The sequence below is a fragment of the Ambystoma mexicanum genome, chromosome 3q, assembly GCF_040938575.1.
Source record: "Ambystoma mexicanum isolate Mex_15411 chromosome 3q, UKY_AmexF1_1, whole genome shotgun sequence".
Taxonomy (NCBI): domain Eukaryota; kingdom Metazoa; phylum Chordata; class Amphibia; order Caudata; family Ambystomatidae; genus Ambystoma; species Ambystoma mexicanum.
Window position 1 is genome coordinate 2657642 of NC_090926.1, and position 22537 is coordinate 2680178.

The 22537-nt window shown below is 49.3% G+C and overlaps 1 protein-coding gene across 18 annotated transcripts in view; it reads right to left on the reverse strand.

Annotated features, from left to right (window-relative positions):
* The window catches only part of SGSM3 (small G protein signaling modulator 3), a 685370-nt gene that overhangs the window by 413275 nt on the left and 249558 nt on the right, over window positions 1-22537 (reverse strand). For 10 of the 18 annotated variants that reach the window (XM_069652902.1, XM_069652903.1, XM_069652899.1 and 7 more), the window contains 3 exons: window positions 21195-21404; window positions 17094-17179; window positions 16680-16746 (listed from right to left, as the gene is read on the reverse strand). In XM_069652902.1, the coding sequence (XP_069509003.1) occupies window positions 16680-16746; window positions 17094-17179; window positions 21195-21222 (181 nt within the window). In that variant the 5' untranslated portion in view covers window positions 21223-21404. The remainder of the gene's footprint in view (window positions 1-16679; window positions 16747-17093; window positions 17180-21194; window positions 21405-22537) is intronic. The other 8 variants (XM_069652912.1, XM_069652909.1, XM_069652910.1 and 5 more) reach the window with 1 other exon arrangement.

A 22537-nucleotide genomic window follows, 5' to 3' on the forward strand; every position in this document is an offset into this window, starting at 1 on the left:
ACTTGCACCCACTACCAGGAACAACTGCCACCGCTGGAGGATCCTTCCCATTTAAGGTACAGTGTCCCGCCTGGCTTCCATTACTACGGACTGTATGGGGTAGATTTAGCCCCCGGCTTTCGAACCTGGGTTAGTCTGGGACACCCTGGCTAAACTTTCTTAAGCCTCTCTAAACTCTTTTTGAACCCTCTGCAGGACTTTCTAAGCCTAGTGTAACTGTGTGATCTTGGGCGCATTTGTGCTCTGCTCTCTCGAAGAGTGGGCCCAGCCTTTGGACTTTGGCTCACCAGTGACTTTTGCTCTTCTGCCTTGCTAACAGTGTTCCTGAATCTTAGAGTGGTGTACCTTTCCATATTCTGTCTTTTTCCCTCCCTTTCTCACAAACATATTAGAGTGCAATCTAGTTAAGCGCTCACCTCTGTATGAAAATAAGTGGTGTTTTACTGTGATTTATCTGATAAGAAAAAAGGGGTGTATATATTACAATAGTAACTGTGTTTAGAATATTTTACAGTAAGAGTGCTGGAGTGTTTCAACTGTGTGTTTTTAAATAAATAATTATATACTTTGATACCAAAGCTCTGGTCAGTGTTTGCTTGTATTATTGTAACTGAGTGCCTATTGTGTATACTTTGCATACTGCCTAACTCTTCTTGAGGGAAGTCTGACTGCTCAGCCACAGCTACCAGGTAAATATGGGTGGTGCAGACTGCTACCAAGTGGGTTTACTGCCAACACCTGTAGTCTTAAATCTTTTGCAGTTGTCCCTAAGGGAACTGCACAGGTTTCTGCCTAACAGTATGACTCTCCAGTTATGAGCCAGTCGCCGCGATAAGGGTACACTGGAATGGACTGCCTGCATAGGTGAGCTGCCACTACTGCTAGTACCTTCGTAAATACCCTTGGAGCTGAAGCAATGCCGAAGGGGAGTTCCTTGAACTGATAACTATCTTGAACCTGAGGTACTTTCTGTGCGCTGGCAACATAGAAATATGAAAATATGCATCTTTCATATCCAATCTGGCCATGTAATCCCCCTGTTGCAGCAGTGGGATTACTTCCTGTAGAGTTTTCATCCTGAACTTTTGAGGTTTGACATACTTGTTTGCAGGATGCAGTTCTAAAACAGGAGGCATGCTTAGATCCCTTTTTGGGTACAAGAAGTATATTGAATAAATATTCTCATTTACCTGAAGATGAGTGATGACCTTGATTGCTCCCTTTTGCAGAAGGCCTCTTCTAGCAGGATCTCTAGATGTTCTGTCGACAGTCGTCTGCTCTTGGGTGGATGGCAGCGGGGTGGTTGCAGGAACGTTATGCAGTAACCATGGGTGACGGTTTTGAGTACCCACTGATCCAAATTGATGGCCTCCCATGCGTGGGTAAAAGATGTTAATCACCCCCCCCTACTGGGGAGACATGGGAAGGGGCTCGTACTGCTGAGTCATTTGTTAGCTGGGGTTGCGGAGCCTCTTGGCTACAGAGTTTCTACCTCTACCCTTTCTGCGCCGAAATCCCAGTTGGTGGGTCGAATGGAAGTTGCTGGAAGTACCTTGTCTGGAAAAACAAGGAGTCACTCCTGTTCCATAGTTTCCCTGGGAGGAGCGGAAAAGGACTGCCCACGAAAGGACGGGTGGGTGTTTAAAGCCGTTAAACCAAATCTCGGCCAAAGCCTTTGTCCAATGAGGCGCTTTAGAGTCTTGTGCTCTTTTTGGGCTGTTTCAATGGCCTCATCAACCGCCTTACCAAAGACAGCAGAGTCTTCCACAGGCTTGTTGAGAGAAGCCCGAGTCTCTGGCTTAAACCCTTGAGTTTGTGATCCATGCATGGCACTTTAACAGGGTCCCCTGTGCTAGAACGCATCAAGCCGAATCCAGAGTTTTCTTGAGGGTGTTCAGCGTCACCTGATGCCTTTCAGCCACCACTGTTAAGAGTTCTGTCCGAATGGGATCTGGGACGTTTTGGAGGCCTTCCTGAACAAGCCCCCATTGGGCATTGCTATAACTCGCCAGGAGCGGAGTATTATTGGCGATCCATGAGCAAAAAGCTTTTTACAATCCTTGTCCGTAGGAGACTTCTAACGAGGATAGTTGCACCCCTGGCTCTTTTTCTAGTGGTTGTTACCACCAGAGAATCAGGAACAGCATGGCCTCTGATACACAAGCGATCCGAGGGTGCTGGGTAGAAACATCTTCCCCACTCTAAGGTTGACAGCCCGCATGAGCGAGGTTCTTAGTAGGGAGGGAGTGAGGCGTTTCTTTACCGAGTTCAAGAGAGGAATTGCCTAACTAACCGGGACCTTTTCCTTAAAGATATCCTTCACGAAATTGTGTCAGGTTCAGCCTCCTGTGTGACTATTTTGAAATGGTCAGCAGCCTTCTGGAGGAGGTTGTTGAAGAGCATCTGATTGTCAACAGGTGACAAGTCCTGGGGCTGAAATACAGGAGGAATGTCCAAGAAAATGTTTGGGTCAGCGTCATGAGAGTGCCCTGGTCATCAGCAGAGACACAGTCTGGATCTTGAGAGACAGCGTCCTGTGAGGCCAGATCCGGATCAGGGACATAGAAGAGGTCCTCAAAGTCATCCTGGTCCTCATGGAACACATCTGCAGCAGGTTTGAATGCGCGTTGTTCAGGTGGGGATGTAAACTGTGCACCTGGAGAAAGGAGTCTTGGGGACTTCACAGGTATAGGGAAATTGTCCATGGGCTTCTGCCTTTAAACCACCTAATCAAATTTGTTGGAAAACGTTATAAACTCAGGCATCCTCTGCGTACGGGCCTCAAAACGCAGGAAGCAGGATCGAGAGAGAGAGGGAAAAACAGAGAAAGGGAGAGAAAGAGACAGAAAGAGAAAGAGAGAGAGAAGAAGAGAAAGACAAAGAGAAAGAAAAAGAGAAAGAGAACGAGAAAGAGATGCCTTCTGGCATGAACTGTATCCTATTTAACACCCGATCCGTAGCAAAAAACAGACACTGCATCTTTGACCTCCTCACCTCTGTCAAACCAGACCTAGTTTTCATCACTGAAACCTGGTTCCCTGACGACTTCGGCCCAATCGCTAATGAAGCCTTTCCCCCTGACTACTCACTCATCCCACTGAACTGTCCGTCCAGAGGAGGGGGGTAGCATTCGTCTTCAAGTCTCTCTTCCGCGCCTCAATCATCGACAACCAACCCTCCATTCCGTCTTGCGAATCTCTCCTCGTTAAACTATCCCTCTCCCCGTCGCTCTCACACAGCTTCCTAATAATCTACAGGCCCCCCGGCTACGATAGACAATTCGCAAACAACCTCTGCGATTCTATCGCCACCCTCCAACTAAACCATCCCAACCTCACCCTTCTTGGAGACTTCAACATATGGCTCGACATCCCCACCAACCCTATGACATGCTCCCTGGTTGACTGTTTAGATGCAATTAATCTCCAACCCCACATGAACAGCCCGACTCACTATAAAGGACACACTCTTGATGCCATCTTTAGCTCCAACACCCTGATTCATTTAAAGCCTCCCACCCCTATCATCTGGTCCGATCACTTCATTCTCTTGTTCGCCATCCGCTCACCCGACTCCCTTCCCGTACTGTTATCTGAAGCTCTGAATCTACGCAAATGCTGGAAAAAACTAATCATCACCCCGGACCTAGCCGAGGCACTCCTCCAGTCTCCACCACCTACCTGCGTCTCAACAACCAACTAACCCCTGAGGCCTTTGATTCATGGCTCAACGCATCTCTGATGCGGCTCACTCCCCCCCGTGCAAACCATCAACCCGCCGTGGCCTTTTCCCCAGATGGTTCACTCCTGAGTTGAAGACCACTAAACGACAATACAAATACCTAGAACGCAAATAGCAGAAAGACAAAACCCACAGGAGCAGGACCACCTTGGCCCGACACCTGTATCGGTACAAGGCCGAAATCCGGAAAACAAAAAAAGCCCACTACAACACCCGAATCCTAAACTGCAAAAACCCAAGCAAAGAACTCCACAAAATCATCTCCGAATTCACCAATCTGGCTTGTAACACAACCGTCCCAACCCCGTCACAATCACTGTGCGACTCACTCTCCCTCCACTTTTACACCACGGCTATCGAAAGGACAAAAACTCTACCCACCAAACTGCCTCTCTTACAGCCACCAGGAAATCCTCTGCCCGTACCGGCCAGCCCATCAGCTGCGACCTCTACGCAACCAACGTTCGAATCCTTTAGTCCAATATCACCAGAACAATTTCTCAAACTTCTATCTGCCCGCAAACCATGTGGATCACCACTGGACCCTTGCCCAGCCACAACCCTTAAAGAAATGTTCGCTTCCACCTGCGCAGGAGAACATGCAAGATCTATCATAAATGCCTCCCTTTCTTCTGGTATCTTTCCCGACGCATTCAAAATGGTGCACGTCAAACCTCTAATTAAAAAACCTTTGCTCGACCCTCTCGAGCCCAAGAACTACCGCCCCATCTCAAACACCAGGTTCCTTGCCAAACTCATTGACCGAACCGTCGCTCTCACACAGCTTCCTAATAATCTACAGGCCCCCCGGCTACGATAGACAATTCGCAAACAACCTCTGCGATTCTATCGCCACCCTCCAACTAAACCATCCCAACCTCACCCTTCTTGGAGACTTCAACATATGGCTCGACATCTCCACCAACCCTATGACACGCTCCCTGGTTGACTGTTTAGATGCAATTAATCTCCAACCCCACATGAACAGCCCGACTCACTATAAAGGACACACTCTTGATGCCATCTTTAGCTCCAACACCCTGATTCATTTAAAGCCTCCCACCCCTATCATCTTGTCCGATCACTTCATTCTCTCGTTCGCCATCCGCTCACCCGACTCCCTTCCCGTACTGTTATCTGAAGCTCTGAATCTACGCAAATGCTGGAAAAAACTAATCATCACCCCGGACCTAGCCGAGGCACTCCTCCAGTCTCCACCACCTACCTGCCGTCTCAACAACCAACTAACCCCTGAGGCCTTTGATTCATGGCTCAACGCATCTCTGATGCGGCTCACTCCCCCCCGTGCAAACCATCAACCCGCCGTGGCCTTTTCCCCAGATGGTTCACTCCTGAGTTGAAGACCACTAAACGACAATACAAATACCTAGAACGCAAACAGCAGAAAGACAAAACCCACAGGAGCAGGACCACCTTGGCCCGACACCTGTATCGGTACAAGGCCGAAATCCGGAAAACAAAAAAAGCCCACTACAAGACCCGAATCCTAAACTGCAAAAACCCAAGCAAAGAACTCCACAAAATCATCTCCGAATTCACCAATCTGGCTTGTAACACAACCGTCCCAACCCCGTCACAATCACTGTGCGACTCACTCTCCCTCCACTTTTACACCACGGCTATCGAAAGGACAAAAACTCTACCCATCAAACTGCCTCTCTTACAGCCACCAGGAAATCCTCTGCCCGTACCGGCCAGCCCATCAGCTGCGACCTCTACGCAACCAACGTTCGAATCCTTTAGTCCAATATCACCAGAACAATTTCTCAAACTTCTATCTGCCCGCAAACCATGTGGATCACCACTGGACCCTTGCCCAGCCACAACCCTTAAAGAAATGTTCGCTTCCACCTGCGCAGGAGAACACGCAAGATCTATCATAAATGCCTCCCTTTCTTCTGGTATCTTTCCCGACGCATTCAAAATGGTGCACGTCAAACCTCTAATTAAAAAACCTTTGCTCGACCCTCTCGAGCCCAAGAACTACCGCCCCATCTCAAACACCAGGTTCCTTGCCAAACTCATTGACCGAACCGCCTACTCTCAACTAAATGCCTTTGTCGAAGCCAACAATCTCCTAGACCCCGCCCAATCAGGTTTCAGAACACGTCACAGAACTGAAACCACCCTAACCTTGATCTGGGATGACCTTAAAATTACAGCAGACTCTGCGGGATGCGCCGCATTAATCCTCCTCTACCTATCGGCCGCCTTTGACACGATCAATCACTCAATCCTCCTAGACCGCCTCCACTCCCTAGGAATTCGTGGAACCGCTCTTAAATGGATAGCTTCATTCCTCAAAGACAGGCACCAAATAACGACACTCTCCAGATTTACCTCCCAAGCCCGACCAGTCGACACGGGAGTCCCACAAGGAGCATGTCTATCCGCCCTCCTGTTCAATCTCTACCTGATCACCCTCCCACCAATAATTTGTTCACACAACATCCTGTGTTACAACTACGCCGACGACACTCAACTAATTCTAAAACTCCTGAGCGCGAAACCCAACTCCCGACCGGACCTGGCATCCTGCCTCCTTAACATAGAACTCTGGATGACCCAAAGCCACCTCTTGTTAAACCCCTCCAAAACGGAAATCATGGTTTGCGGCAACTCCAATCTTCCGCACCCACTACCCTGGCCAACCGCCATGGGCAACTCACTGACACCCTCCAACTCAGTGAAAAATCTTGGATGCACCCTGGACTCTGACCTAACACTCTCGCGCCAAGTCAACAATGTCTCAAAGTCCTGCCACTACCACCTTAAAACCCTTAGGCGCATCTTTCCATATCTCTCATTTCCCAACAGATTCTCTGCGGTCCAATCAATCGTTATATCAAGACTGGACTACGCAAACCCCCTATACCTCGGAATCCATGCCTACCAACTGAATAAACTCCAAAGGGCACAAAACGCGGCGGCCAAAATGCTACTTGCGCTCGGTCCAAGAGACCACGTCTCCCCAGCCCTTAAGACACTGCACTGGCTTCCTGTAGCCCGTAGAGTGGCATTCAAAACCTTATGCCTCTCCCATCGAGCACTGCATAAAACTGGACCTCAATATCTTCAAGACAAGCTAATACCTTATCATCCCACTCGCACCCTAAGATCAAGCTCAGCCGGCCACCTAGTAATTCCTAAGACAAACTCAGTCAGGTTAGGCGGATCATCATTCTCAGCCCTGGCCCCAACTCTGCGGAACTTGCTCCCACCCCACATCCGCCTAACTGAGGATTTAGCGTCCTTCCGCAAACTACTGAAAACCTGGCTCTACCCCTAAAACCAACCGGTTTTCCAAACTAAATGTAAACTAGAAAGACAAACAGAACTAAACAAGTAATGTAGATCAAAACAGTGAAGTGGATAATAAGAATAAATCATTGGGAAAGTAAGGAGATCTAAACTGATGAAATGGACATAATGAATGAGGAGGGAACGTAGTGAATGGCGTGGATGAAATAGTTAGAATGGATGAAGCGTATAGAACAGATGAATGCACTAAGTGGAAGAGTGCATGAGTGGAAGAACAGACGACTAGATAGATCAAATGAGTATGGAGATCGGATGAGTGTATAGAATGGATGAACATACTAAAGCCGATGAGTGTGGAGAGTAGTTGGGTGTGTAGAGCGGACGAGCGTGTAGAGTTGATGAGTACGTGTAGAGTTGATGAGTATGTAAATACAGAGAAGCAAATAGAACGCAGGAGGGCGTAGAACTATGACTATACTGAACGGACGAACGTACAGACCGGATGAACATTTAGACCAGATGAGCGTGTAAGAGCGAATGAGCGTGTAGAGAGGATGAGTGTGCAGAGCCGAGGAGTGTGGGGAGCAGAGGAGTGCGGGGAGCGGCTGAGTGCAGGGAGCGGCTGAGTGCAGGGAGCGGCTGAGTGCAGGGAGCAGGGAGCGGCTGAGTGCAGGGAGCGGCTGAGTGCAGGGAGCGGCTGAGTGCAGGGAGCGGCTGAGTGCAGGGAGCGGCTGAGTGCAGGGAGCGGCTGAGTGCAGGGAGCGGCTGAGTGCAGGGAGCGGCTGAGTGCAGGGAGCGGCTGAGTGCAGGGAGCGGCTGAGTGCGGGGAGCGGATGGGTACGTAGATTAGATGAGTATGTGGACCGGATGAGTGTGTAGATCGATGAGCGTGTAGATCGAATGAGCGTGTAGATCGAATGAGCGTACAGAGCGGATGAGCGTACAGAGCGGATGAGCGTACAGAGCGGATGAGCGTACAGAGCGGATGAGTGCGTAGGCAGACAGGAGTGCATGCGCAGGGTAGACAGGAGTGCATGCGCGGGGAAGACAGGAGCGCATGCATATGGAATACAGGAGTGCATGCGTGCGGCACACTGGAGAACGAGGGATAAACTAGAGCATGCAAGGTGGACTAGAGTGCGTGAGTGTGTCGAGCAGACAGGAGTGTGTAGGGCAATCTTGAACGCCTGAAATGAATAAAAGTGCATAGAACGGACTTGATCGCATAGAATTGCGTGACGTACATAATATGCTTTGGAATGCAGTGATCATTTGAAAGAGCATATATCATACCACACCCCACGCTTACTTTCTTCTTTACACCACCACTCAACTAGAACACAGGGATACTATGACACCATTCGGTATAACTTTTCTCATATCAGCATCTCCCGCTCACTCCCCATCACTCTAAGTAAACACTGCTGGTTTCACCCCCCCCCCCAGCCAGGCGTTCTCCTCAGGCCTAACGCAGCCACACTCGGTCTGGATAAATCCTGCCAGAGCGAACACATAGTCCTGATCTCTCAACCACCACACCTACCGCTAAGAAGCAGCTACTACACAAATTCCGCACCAGCTGCACACATACCTAGTGCGCACACGCACCTTTGGACTCTCTCTACTCTCTACTGACCCGAACTTCGGTTCCCAAGGGCGTTAAACCTATCCGCGCCTTCAGACCATACCAATGGTATATAAGGCTCTATATAAATGCAAAATAACATAACATAACATAGAAGGGGCCATTTTCGGGTCAGAACCATGGGAATGGGTCTTAGAAAGTGTTTCCCGAAGCTTGGGAAGTGTTTTAGACAGGGGGGCCTGTTTTGGAGTGTCTTTCGACGCTACTGCACGAGGCCCGTTTTATGTGGAGCGCCCGATAAATTAGAAGTCTTAGGTCCTTGCGCAGGCCACGATGGGGATAGCGGGACGCACCAGGTGCCGAGCCACGTGGTTCGGTAGGCTTCGTCAAGTCTTCGCTGGGCTTATGAGTGTCGATGGCTTCCTTGACGAGTGCGTCTAGAGAGGCTTAGTGGTTGTGCTCTAAGTTTTAGTAGTGATGTGGTGTGTGTCCGTATTGCCGGGGTGTGGAGTCCCCATCGCACTGCAGGCGGTATGCTCATCAGGGACGTGGACGGATATAACCAGCTTACTCACCCTTACTCCTAGTCCATAGTCCCCTTTCCTCCATAATTATGGGACATCTCTCCGTCCTGTGGGACGGGACCAGAGCACTTTGTAAAAAGCATACAATAAAATGTTTTCAAAAATGTGTCCTTCCTCTCTTTCTGCGCTGGGCCCGGCACACGCCCGTAACCCCGCCCACCTTGGCTCCGCCCCGCGCATCGCCCATCAGTCCTTTTCTATCGCCAGGTCAGAGACCTATTAGCAATAACAGAGGAACCTTATTAGATGGGACGGCGGGCGGGCGTATGGAGGCAAGGGGACTGGACCAGGAGTAAGATGGTCACTACGGTGAGTAACATGGTTATACTCCTACGTCCCGTCCCCTTTCCTCCATACTTATGGGAGATTTCCAAGCACTCCTAACAGGATCTACGGGTGGATGGAAATACCCCTTATTGAAAAAGGTTCTTCAGCACAGCCTGACCAAACTGAGCATCAGCCCTCGAACTCATGTCAAGACAATAATGCTTAAAAAAAAAGCGGATGGGGAGGCCCAAGTAGCTGCCCTAGCGATGGACTCCCAGGGGACATATTTCTGAAAAGCAACCGCAGCTGCCTTGCCCCGCACCAGGTGTGCATGAATACCCTTAGGAGGTTTCAACCCTTGGACGGTGAAAGACTCCGTAATGCAGGCAGCGATCCACCGAGAAATAGTCGCCTTAGACGCCTGCTTACCCTGAGGGTTACCAAAAGTCACAAAACGTTGAGAAGAACTCCAAAGCTCGGAAGTCCTGTCAAGGTAGAACTTAAGAGCCCTTCTGACATCGAGACAGTGCAGAACCCTTTCTGCCTCCGAGGTAGGGTTCTGAAAAAAGACTGGCAGGGAGTTCGACTGATTCAGATGGAATTCAGTTACCACCTTTGGTAGAAAGGCAGGGTTTGTCCGTAGGACTACCTTGTCCTTGTGAAAGACTAAGAAGGGATGCTCCGCTGACAAGGCCTGGAGCTCACTCACCCGCCTTGCTGAGGTAACGGCGAGCAGAAAGGACACTTTCCAGGATAGGTACTTGAGGTCCACCATGGCCATTGCTTCAAAAGGCTTATGGCACAGCGCCGTCAGGACTACATTTAGGTCCCACGGCAGGTGCGGACTACGAACTGGAGGGTAGAGGCGTGTCAAGCCTGCAAAATGCCTCTTAACCACTGGGTTACTCAGAGAGTAGGAACATTGGTCTGTAAAAAGATAAGCAGAGACCACTGAAAGGAAAGTTCTGCATGACAGAACGTGAACACCCGACTCTGCTAGGGAGGACACGAAGGACAGCAGTGTCAATCGTAGCCACCCTTGGATCCAACTGCTTTCCCAAACACCAATAACCTGAGCCATTTACTCCTGTATTGGGATCTGGTCGAGGGTTTCCTGGCTGCCTGTATAATACGCATGTTATCCGTAGACAAGTTAAGATGTTCTAAAGACTTTAACTCCGGCACCATGCCGACAAGCTGAGCAATTGTGGGGAGGGGTGCCACATCTGCTGTTCCCCCTGATGAAGAAGATCGAGGGTCACTGGTAACCTGATCGGCGGATACATCGACAGGTGTTGAAGTTCTGAGAACCAAAACCTGGCCGGCCACCACGGGGCTATGAGTAGAAGGGAGCAGTTCACTGAATTCGTCAGCTTCCAAATTGCCCGATGGACTAGAGGCAGAGGCGGGAAGGCGTTAGCTCTCATGTTGTGCCATGGAATCTCGAGAGCATCCCCCAGAGAGGAGGTTCCCAGCCCCCCTCTGGAGGCATACTGAGGAAGCTTCTTGTTTACCGCCGTAGCGAAGAGGGCCACCTCCGGTGTGCCCCAACGCAGGAAAATCCATGAGAGGACCTCCGCCTTCAACTCCCACTCGTAGCTGACCACCGTCTGCGGGCTGAGGGCATCCGCTGTAACATTCAGCTGGCCCAGGATGTGCACTTCAAGCCGCAAGACACCATGAAGCACGGCCTACTGCCAAATCTGGATGGACAGGTCCACGAGGGGGGGGAAGACTACGTTCCCCCTTGCTTGTTGATGTAATACATCGACACCACATTGTCCGTGCGTATGCGGACCACCTTGTTGGCAATGATCGTTCTGAACGCCCTGAGCGCTAGGAAGATCACCAGAAGCTCCAGAAGATTTATGTGAAGGAGCTTGTCCTGAGGCGACCAGAGGTCCGAGACCTGTAGAAGATCTAACGTCGCACCCCACCGAAGGAGGGAGGAGTCCGTCCTGATCGTCACCATAGGAGCTGGGTCCTGAAACCCTGCACCCACCAACAGGTTGCTGAGAGATGACCACCATTCCAGATCCACTCTCATAGAAGCTGGAATCATTATTAGCTTGGAATCCGGGGCCACAGCCTAACACCAAGAACTCCGAAGAGCCATCTGGGTCCGTCTCATCTTGAGACGAGCAAGAGGAAGAGCCAGCACACACGAGGCCATGAGGCCCAGAAGCCTCTGGAACCACCAGGCCGACATGCTCTCCGACTGCGCAAACATCTGACACGTGGCTAACAGATCTGCCATTCTGTCCCTGGTCAGGTACACTCTGCAGTCGATCTGTTCCAGCGAAAACCCAGGAAAATCAGGTCCTGCGAGACCGTCATGGAAGATTTCCGCCAGTTCACCGACAGCCCAAGATGGAACAGGAGCTGAAGGAGAGACTGAAGATTGCCCGCTGCTGCCGGCGGACAAGGGCTGCGCAAGAGCCAGTCGTCCGAATATGGATACACATGGATACCCTGGAGACAAAGATAGGCCACCATCACCGACATCATCTTCGTGAAGACATGCGGCGCCGAGCTGAAGCCAAAAGTAAGCACTCAAAACTGGAAGTGCTCCTCTCCCAGAGAGAAACAGATATCTCCTGTGTGGGTTCCAAATCAGAATATGCATGTACGCATCCTGAAGATCAACCACACTGAGCCAATCGCCCATCTGCAATGGGACCGAATCTGACTGGGCGTGATCATCTTGAATTTCTCTTGGGGTAGGAAAAGATTGAACTGGGAAAGGTCTAGGATGGTGCGCAGGCCAGTCTGGTTGGATTTGGGCACCGTAAACAGCCGGGAGTAGAAGCCCTCCCCTCGTTCCCCCAGAGGAACGGGTTCCACAGCTATGAGGTCCAGAAGTTTCTGAACCTCAGCTTTGAGGGAGGGCGAGCCCGATAGCTGAAAAGGAGGGTTGACGGGTGGGGTAGGGGGTAGAGGTAAGCAGAATCCCGCCCGAGCGACTGACAAGACCCATCTGTCTTCTGTGATGGCCTGCCACGCCTCCCAATGAGACACAATGCGTCCTCCCACCGGGGTCTCGCGCGAGCACGGAAAACCCTCATTTTCATTTGCCACCTGAGGAGGTGGCTGAGGAACGGGAGAAAAAACGCATCAGTTTTTGCCTATGGCGGTTGTTCCCCGCAGGGGTATCTACCCTGTGAGATTTTCCGTCGAAGAAGCCACTAAAGCCAGAGGAAGGTCGACTTTGCGGCAACGGTCTCTGGGTTTTGAAAGGAGTCTTAACAAGGACCGACAAGGACTTAGCTGTCTGAGTGCTATCCATCATCCTGGTGAGAGCTACATCTGTTGTAGAATGAAATAGCTCCTTCCCATCGAACGGAAGGTCCAACACCTTGTCCTGCACTTCTTTTGAGAATTTAGTTGCATGCAACCACGCCTGCCGTGAGGTATCAAACCCCAGCATAAGGCCCCGAGCCGAGGTGTCTATGTGATGTGCCGCAGCCTCCAGGAGATCCTGGGCCAAGACCCTGGCGTCGGATAAACCCCCTTTAAAGTCCTCCAGCTTCTCGACCGGGATAAACGCCTCAAACTCCGACAGACCTTTCCACATCCGCATATTAGCTCCCGCTAACACCAATTCGGCGTTGGCCTGCCTGAGCTGCAAGGCCGAGTTGGCAAAGATTTTCCTCCCAAAGGAGTCAAGGAGCTTGTCCTCCTTTCCCAGAACCTGAGTAGCCGTCATGGAAGAGGATGCTGCAGGCCTGGATTGCAAAGTAGCCGCTGCCACCACAGTGGCGGAGGAGGGCGGACAAGACGACAGGGCCACCTCTTCCGAAGAATGCAGCCTGTATCTCGCGTCAATTTTCTTATTAACAAAAAGTCCAGAGTGTGGCTTTTCCCAGACCCTGCGGACCTCGGCCACAATGTCCTTCAAGAACAGGCCGGTACGCTCCGAAGGAGACAGGGTGAACGCCCCAGAAAGCACACCCTCCTGCGGAGCGGGTGCCTCGGGCACCGGAACATCTAAGAAGCACATCATGTCCATTACCCGGTCATGAAAAGCTCTAATAGAGCGGGGCAGGTCCTCATTGTCCTGCTCACCTTGCGCGTCATCCGACTGGTCAGGATCCTGCTGAGCCGTGTCGGGCGCTGCCTTGTCCACAGGGGACAATGGGGGCAAAGGCGGAAGAGATGGGGGAGGCACCGTAGGCAAGGGAGGCGCCGGCGGAACCACAAGAGGAATGGGTGGAGCCGGAGGCGCAGGTGGACATATCTCCCTAAAAGCCCTTTGAAATATTCCCTCATGGGGTCGGCACGCATTAACGTTTGAAATGTACAGGAAAAGGCCTCCTCCGGGGACTGTTTCGGAACCTGAGGAGGCCTCTCACGAGGTGGACAAATCCAGGGACGTAACGGGGAAGGGTGCCACACAGGCCCCTCCACCGACAGATCCACATAAATGACAGTTGCCGAACCCGCAGGCAACGAAACATTGTGCGGAAGAGGCATCCGGGCGTTCCAATCGTAAACTGGCCAATAAGGATGCGCACAAGGGACTCTATGCTCAGCCAAGGATCCAAGCCCTACACCCGAGGCCAATGGCGTAGTTGTAGGGGTAGCACCCAAAATGGCCACTGCGGTCGTGGCGGGAACGGGCACCATTTTGTCATTGCCTGAGGGGAACTGCGGCACGTGAGGAAGTGAGGCAGGGGTCCCAGTCGATGGATCAGGGGTCTTAACTTTAGCCTTAACATAAGGAACGTCGGCAGAGCCGGTACTATGAGGCCTGGAATGTTTTTGCAACATACCAACCGCCAAATCAGCTTTCCCAGGAAGGACCTCGGCACTGGCGGTAAAAGAAGACCTTTCCTTCTTTGCCCCCTAAACAGATCTGATGTCGCCGCAAGAGCGGGAACGGTGAGAAACAGCCTTCACCGGTAAGGCCTTGTCAGGCCTCTCAGAAATGTTGGTAACTTTAGCCTCTGAAAGAGGGACCTCGGACCCACGTCCGGTGACAGCCTTATCCGCGCGGGCCTCGAACATCCGTTCGGTAACAACAAGCCCCACCAAGGCCTCGGGCGCACCCCAGTCTTATTTGTGAGGGAAGCCGACAGAGAGGCCTCAGAGCGAGCTCTGGTATCCCACGATTCAGTAGAACTGGGTCTACAAACAGCCCCCACAGGAGGGGCCTCGGAGCGTGTTCCGGTATCCAAAGGCCCCTTACGGAGACCCTCGGAGAAAACTCCGGTACAATTATTAGGCCCAACGGGCACCTCAGGGCGAGCCCTGGTGACAGAGCGATCAACGCTCCTCCCGGCCCGAGAGGAACCTGGAAAGGTATCCCCCGGCCGGGGTGCTCTGAAAAGTAAAGAACTTACCGGGCGTTTTTTCTTCTCGTCGATGAACGCCTGAAAATGTGAAGGAGGAGTTCGTCGGAACACCTCCTCCCACCGTTCCAACCATTGTTGAAGTGCCCGGACCGAAAGGGAGTCGCAGTAAAAACAGGAGTCCCAACGGTGATCCGGACCCAAGCACTCTAAACAAAGAGGTTGGGGATCCGCCCTCGCGAAACGACGGTGACACGATGAACAATTTGGAAAGTCTAGTTTGAACAACATAGACAGACTAGTGCACGATCGCTAGCGAGAGCCAGAGAGGAAAAAGGGAAGAAAATCTTCCGAGGATGCAAGTGCGTCCAGTCCTGAACGAGCGGAGAAAAGGACTGATGGGCGATACGTGGGGCAGAGCCAAGGTGGGCTGGGTTACGGCCGCGTGCCAGGCCCCGCGCAGAAAGAGAGATAGGACACATTTTTGGAAAACATTTTTGGGATGCTTTTTACAAAGTGCTCCGGTCCCGTCCCATAGGACGGAGAGATGTCCCATAAGTATGGAGGAAAGGGGACGGGACTTAGGAGTATGTGGGAATCTACAGAATCAGAGCTTTGGCTACGAAAAGATTTCTCATCCGAGGCGATGGCGCCGGCAGAAGAGGTACTCTCGCCCTGCATAGTGTGGGCCACCCACCGCTTGGTACGCTGTCTTTAAGGGTTTTGGGGCAAAAATGTTTACAGGCCTTGCAACGCCGCTCATCATGGTCATGAGTGAGCACCGATTGCACTCGTTATCAGTGTCCTTCCAGCGGAATTTGCTGTTGCAAGAAGGGCAAAATTTAAAGGCTGTTCACTCCATACTAGAGAGAAAAGTTAACCAGATGGAAGGAAAGGGAAGAGAGGGGGCCAAAAAAAAGGCATTCTCAGAAGAAAGTCAGTAAAAGGGGTCCCTACTCTCCCTACTGTTTGGCCAGGCCGGATGGCCAAGGACGAGAAGAAATCAGATGTCGAGCCGCCGGAGGTGTAGCATCAGCGAGGCAGGATCAGTCATCGAGAGCATGGCGTAGTCGTCGAGACACCATCGAAGAAACTTGCTGCTAATGCGCTAAGCAGTGATAAAGCAATATAAAGTTTGTAACTAGCTCCTCAGTAGGCAACCGACAAGAAAGGTGGAAAAAAACAATCTGGTGGCACCTCGATGCGTGAAGGATTTTGGGTACACTTACGTTAGGGCTAGTGTTACAGTCCTGCCCATGTCGACGTCCCTTTTCGATCTTCGAAAGATGGAATACTCGACGATTACCACTAGATGTCAGACTATGCACAGCATGTGATTCTAAGCAGGTTCACAAGCATCAGAAACTAAGATACAAGGCATCCTTCACTAATTATGCACAAAGTTTGATCTGGACAAACACTGAGAAGCAAGGTGGGGCTGTAAATCGCCCCACCCCAATAAGAAAAATAATACAAATTTCCACATTTTTCTAACATTATGTTCCACGGCATTGCAAAACATGTTACTTATGGAGTAGATACAAAGTAACATCTAAAAACATGTGATAACATTTATACCATGAACAGACAAAATTCACATTACCTTTCAGCCCATGCCCCGTTTCACATATCATATTTACTTCTAAATTGTGCGCTTTTGGCATACATTTTTTAATGATTTCAGCCATTGGGCTTCCGTGTAGTAGTCAAATGGTCCACCTTTACCACAACCCAAATATTTAAAAACTGACTGTGCCAGGAGCTTCGAAATAGCTTTACACTTCTAATCTGATGCATGTCATCTGCTTAACATATAATTATCCTGCTTTAAGCTTCCAACCACATTTGCAGGCTCAGACAATCTTAGCCTGGCACATGCACAGACATTGACAAGTAGCATTGGCCATCACTGGATCCCTCCAACTGTACCTTCTTCATCCACGCGGAATCCAAACTCATCATAGTGGAACTCTGGCTGTTCCTCAAGCTCCTCTTTCTACAAGCAAGAAACATAAAACAAACAAAAAAAGAATGAATTATTTTTTGTTCTCGACACTCACTCTCCCAAACAAAACGTCAAAGTAAATGTTTGCCGGATAACAAGACCACTGCAACCAAATACATGGAAGGCTGAATGTCGCTACATAGAAGAAAACAACTGAGTAGGAATAGATGCAACTTCCCCTCGAGCCCCACATAGGCCATCCACACACCAGAACTTAATCACAAACCTAAAGAGTTGGTTTGTCACCTACCGGTCGGGTACATTCCAGCTGTCATCCTCATTCGATTCCCAATATTTTACATAACATATTGAAACATTAGTCCAGTTTCAATTCATACCTGGGTGTACTTGGCAAGGATATCCTGGGGCCACATGCTAGGTGTCAGAGCAGAGAAGGGCCCCCCGGGGGACGGAGTGTGATTGCCTGTAAGAGACAAAGAGAACATGCTAGAAAAATACATAAGGGTAAATGAGAAAGCTTTAATGGCAGCACCCCAAAATCGACCTAAACAGTCAGATCTGTATAATCAACGCAGGACATCTCCACCTCACAATCAACCATGCGCACACTAGAATCAAGTAATCAGAACTGTAGACAGGTTCCAAGGAAAATAGCTAATTGAAATCATCCCAAGGAGTCAGCACCCTAGAACTGAGTAAAGGAGTCCAAACTCTAGACCTGATCCTTGGCGTCAGTAGCCCTAGAATCTAACAGAGGCATCAGCATGCTTGAACTGAGCCAATAAGCAGGCACTCCAGAAAAGAGAAAAGTGTTGGAACCCAAGACTCAACATCAGTTAACAGCACTCCAAAATTGACCATAGGCATCAATCCTGTAAACCTGCCCCTCCCCCAATGTCAACAGTGTAAACAGACCCAATGTGCTAGGACCTTATACCAGACTCAACGCATCAGGACCTTAGAAAAGACCAAACTTGTCAACACCCAAGAACAGATGCAATGTGTCAACAGGAGAGAAAGTACAGGGCAGCAGAACCCTATAATCATCTCAAGGCAGCAGCACTATGGAGTGGACCCAAGACACCCCAGAATCAACCATATATCAGCAGTGTACATTACAGCCAATGGGTCAGAATCCTAAAATTGACCCTATATCATCTTTCAGCAATTTCTGCAATGATTCACCACACAAGAACTAAGGTATCATCACCCCTGAATCAATACAAAGCTCCTGCGCCCTACAAACAGAGAGTGTCTGCATAACAGAATGGAGCCATGGCAACAGCATCCTTGCACAGACCCAAAGTGTCAGAATCCTACTATCAATATAAGACATGGGTATCATTAAACACACCGAAGACACCATCCCCTTCCCAAAGCATAAGCACACTAAAACAGACCCCACATGTTGTCCTAATTAAATTGTCCCAAAGTATCATCACCACTTAAATGATCTAGGACGTCAACAATCTCGAAGAGGCCCACGGTTTTAACACCAGGAAACGTCCAAAGTCATCAGCATTCTAGCTTAGAGCCCAAGTGTCAGCACCCTAAAATCCAAATCAAAATAAATAGGCATCATAAAATCGACCCAAGAAATCAGCCATTACAATTAACCCACATCTACCAGCACCTTACAATGAACTGGGAACATCAGGAGGTAATCACCTGATCCCAGCAACACCAGGAAATAAATCAGAGGGACCAACCTCTGAATGACTAGGAGATCAGGTGAGGCGAGCACGTGACATCAATTCTGAACTCCCTAAGGGTGTCCAAGTTCAAGGCGGTACAGTGAACGGTGAAGACCAGCCATTGACCAGACCCTGCCTGTGAGCCTTTGATTTAGCCTTCTGCACCTGTGAGTGTCCTTAGCTTGCTAATTACTGTGCTGTCTCTCCACACTGTGATACTTGCCTATAATGCATTGACTCCTTCTGCTCCCGGTACTCACCTCTTCTTACGCGTTCTCCAATCAAGCTACAAGTTCCTCCTTTACTATTCCTATTATATAACTCACATCTCGAAGCTCCCAATACTACATCTCTCTTTCACCTACTTCCCAACAAACAAAGCAGACGAGCTAACCATACCTCCCCTAACAGGAATCCACCTCGCCTCTCTTCCACTGAGACTCAACTTCTCTATTCTTCCTTACTTCATCAACCGAAGGGTGCACTCTGGAATGCTCAGTCTGTATACAACAAAATTTCCTTTACCACTGACTACTTTCACGCCCGCCGTAGATGATCTTGCTGTCACTGAAACCTGGGTTCCTCCATCCAACTCTGCCACTCTGGCAGCACTACAGGACTCCAAACTATCCTTCATTCCTCTCCTCATCAAACTTGCAGAGGTGTAGGCGTCAGACATCTACTCTATTCCCGCCTCGGAGCCAATCTCCAATGTCCTTTCCTACCTCTTTTGAACTCACCATCTCTACTATTGCTCGGACATACTTGGCTCACATCATCTCCATCTATTGGCCTCCAGATCCCACTAGACCATTCTTTGATGAACTCGGGCAACTCCTTGATTCTTTTTCTAGTAAACATCACCTCATTGTTTTAGGGGACTTTAACCTTCCCTCTCCAATCACTTCTCAGAAATCCAAACTTCAGTCTTTTCTTTGTGACCGCACTCTCCAATCTATCCATAACCTAGCTATCCTCACTAGTGGTAACTCTTTGGATCCCTTATGCATCTCTTCCTCTCTCTAGGCCACTAATACTACTGTCACACCATCCTCATTAGATCACCCTATTCTTTCCACCATCTCCTTTCTACCCTCTGACCTCTCCTCACCACTTCCCTCAATTATTCCTAAAAGGCAATGTAAACCTTATGCTATTACTCCCAATCTCTCGGACCTACAGTTCTCACTCTCCTCCTTCACAACTGATGCCTCTACCACTGCCTTCTCCAGTTTCCAATCCATTCTATACAACTCATTACCCTCTCATTTCCCACTGCTAACTTTCACCCCTAAGTCTCAGCATCCTCAACCATGGGCCGCCCTATTAACACGTTGTCTCCAGCGACTCTGCTGATTTTCCTCCATTTTCAAAACTGCCACGGTCATCCCTCGCCTAAAAAAAGCAAGGGACGGACCCAAACCTACCAGCTACCTTTCGCTCAGTGCATCTCCTTCAGCACTACTCCAAAGTGCTTGAAAGGGTTGTGTTCAATTGTTTAGACATGCACAACCTTCAAGACCCCCCCCCCCCTACAAGCAGGTTTCCACTTCCGTCACTACACGGAAATTGTTCTCATGAACGTCTCCAACTTCATCGCCTCTAAGCACTCCAAACTATCCCCTATCCTAATTCTCCTGGACTTGTCTGCTGACTTTGACCAGGTTGATCACTCTGATCTCCTTAATACTCTCTTCTTGGGATTCATGATCAAGCTCTTGCATTGATTGAATCATATCTGGCACCTCGCAAATTCTCAGTCTCCTGGAGCAACAACACCTCTCAACTCACTCCTCTGTAGGTGTTCCACAAGACTTGGTCTTGGGTCCTCTCCTCTTTACACGCTACACGTCTGCTCTTGAGGAACCATTTCCTCATTTAGAGTTCACATACCAACTCTTGGTGGACGACACCCAAATCTTCTCTTTTCCTGAACTCACCTCTGAGCGCTCTATCAACATTTCTAACCATCTCTCTGCCATTAAATATTGGAGAGCGTTGCATTCTCTGATTTTAAACTCTACCAAAACAGAGGTGCTCTTCTTCCCTGCCAAATACCTCTGTCTCATCTCTTCCACCTGCTTATTCGGCACCTGACACTTTCATCTCCTCTTCAGCTAAAAACCTTGGCATCATCTTATGACCCTTCTCACACTTTCTCTACTTTGATCTTCAAAAATGCAACTGCGGCTCGCCTCAAACGCCTAAATATTAGGGAAATCAAGCACCCCATTCCTTTCAACATTGCCAAACATATCTTAACCACTCTTGTATTCTGTAAACTGGACTACTGTGCCAGCACCCTCTTTCGTCTCCCCAACTAGGATTTATGTCCTCTCGACAAGAGCATTAACTTTGTTACCAGGACTCTCTTTGAACTCCCTCACTTCACACCTACTTCCTTGTACCATCACGAGGCTGAATGGCTGACAACGCAAAACAGAGCCAGATTTAAATTTCTTCTCCTGGATCACAAATCAACAGTAAGTGTGAGAAACTTGAAGGTGTCTCACCCGCTAGTCCCCATGGTCAGGCAGGGTCAGGCAAATACTGAACATTACATACACCTAACTTCCATCACACTTCCCCACACGGATAAAAGCCGGAGGACGAAAGCACACTCTGGGAAAGGCAAAACACACGAGGAAGCAGCATTTCCAAGATGGCAGTTTAATAAAAGGCAGAAGACAGCAAGACCGAAGAGGATTGCAAGGAAGGAAGTGCCCTTGACCATTTCACCGAAAGACATCTTTCATGAGCCTTTAAGAATCGGAAACGTAAGACCTGTAATCAAAGCTGAAGAATCCTGCATTGTGTCGGAGGTACTCGGGGCTCTCTCGTGACGATAGTCGAGGCGGGGAGAACCGTTTGCTACTGTGGTACTGTCCTTTGCTCCTACAACAAAGCAGCACCAGTGAAGTCAGCACAGCCAGTGAGTTGGAGAGACGGATACCAAACCGGTCTGTGTGGAAACCAAGGTTGCAAGCAGCAACACTGTATAAAGAAAATTGAAGAGAACAGTGTATGAAGCATATGTGGCAAGAGACGCAGATATAATTAAAACAGCAGATGAGTGACTGAACTTTGAAGCAGGATTCATTACCGTAGACAGAGTGGTTCGGCATCACGTGAGTGATCATTCGAAAGTCTCTGTTAGGTATCCAACAAAAAGGTGACTAATGTTAAAACAGAAGGAATTGTGAAATCGAATTGGTTCACCAACGGGTCAAGTCAACCCCTGTGCACATTCGAAAGTCTTTGATACATGAAGTAAATTTAAAATTGGTCCGAGCTCCAATGAGGGAGACTAATTGTGTTAAAAAGGGATCTGAACCCAGCCGGGGGGTGGAGGGGGGTTCGGAGATCCGGGGTGAATAGTGAATCACCCAAAGTGAATACTTGTGAAAATCTAAAGAGGAAAATAACTTTTGTTGTTTATTTGGTTCCATCAGGCCCTGGAAGTGAAGAGACTTTGAGAAGCAAGGAGATGTGTACTTTGAAGGCCATGATGTTAATGATTGAACTCTATCCATGTACTGAAGAAGCCAGAGACTGTGCTACGCTCGAGTGAACCGCCATGCCACGGCTGAAAACGTGGGGAAGGGAGGCCAACGGCCTGAACAACCGGACATATCATTCTGAACACTTCTTTCTTTTTCATAACATTTTCCCCACACTATTTGTATTTAGAGGCAAGGATTGCCAATAGTTGTTTTTTTGATATAGGCCCTTTTATTTTGACAAGATTCCAGTAGAACCACGTTATTATTTGATGGTCGTAGCTTGCTCCCATCTGTAGATTTAGTATTCGATTGGCATGTATCATACACATTTTGAAGTTCAATAAACCCCCTTCAACTGTGGTCACTGTCTACTGTTGATACTATGCCTTCCTTACATAAAGCAGCACTGTATCTATCCTCCTCTATCCAACTCTAAAACGATTCTCATAATCTCTGCTCTGCCTCCTCGGCTACCCTTGTGGCAGTTGGCCCAATCTTGCAAGGAATTCTCTTCCCTTCATAGCCGAGAAACAGTACACGCTGATTTTTAAAAAAAACAAACTAAAAGCCTACCTCCTCGCCTCCGAGTTACCCTCTTAACCTACCTCTCATCTGCCTTCTGGG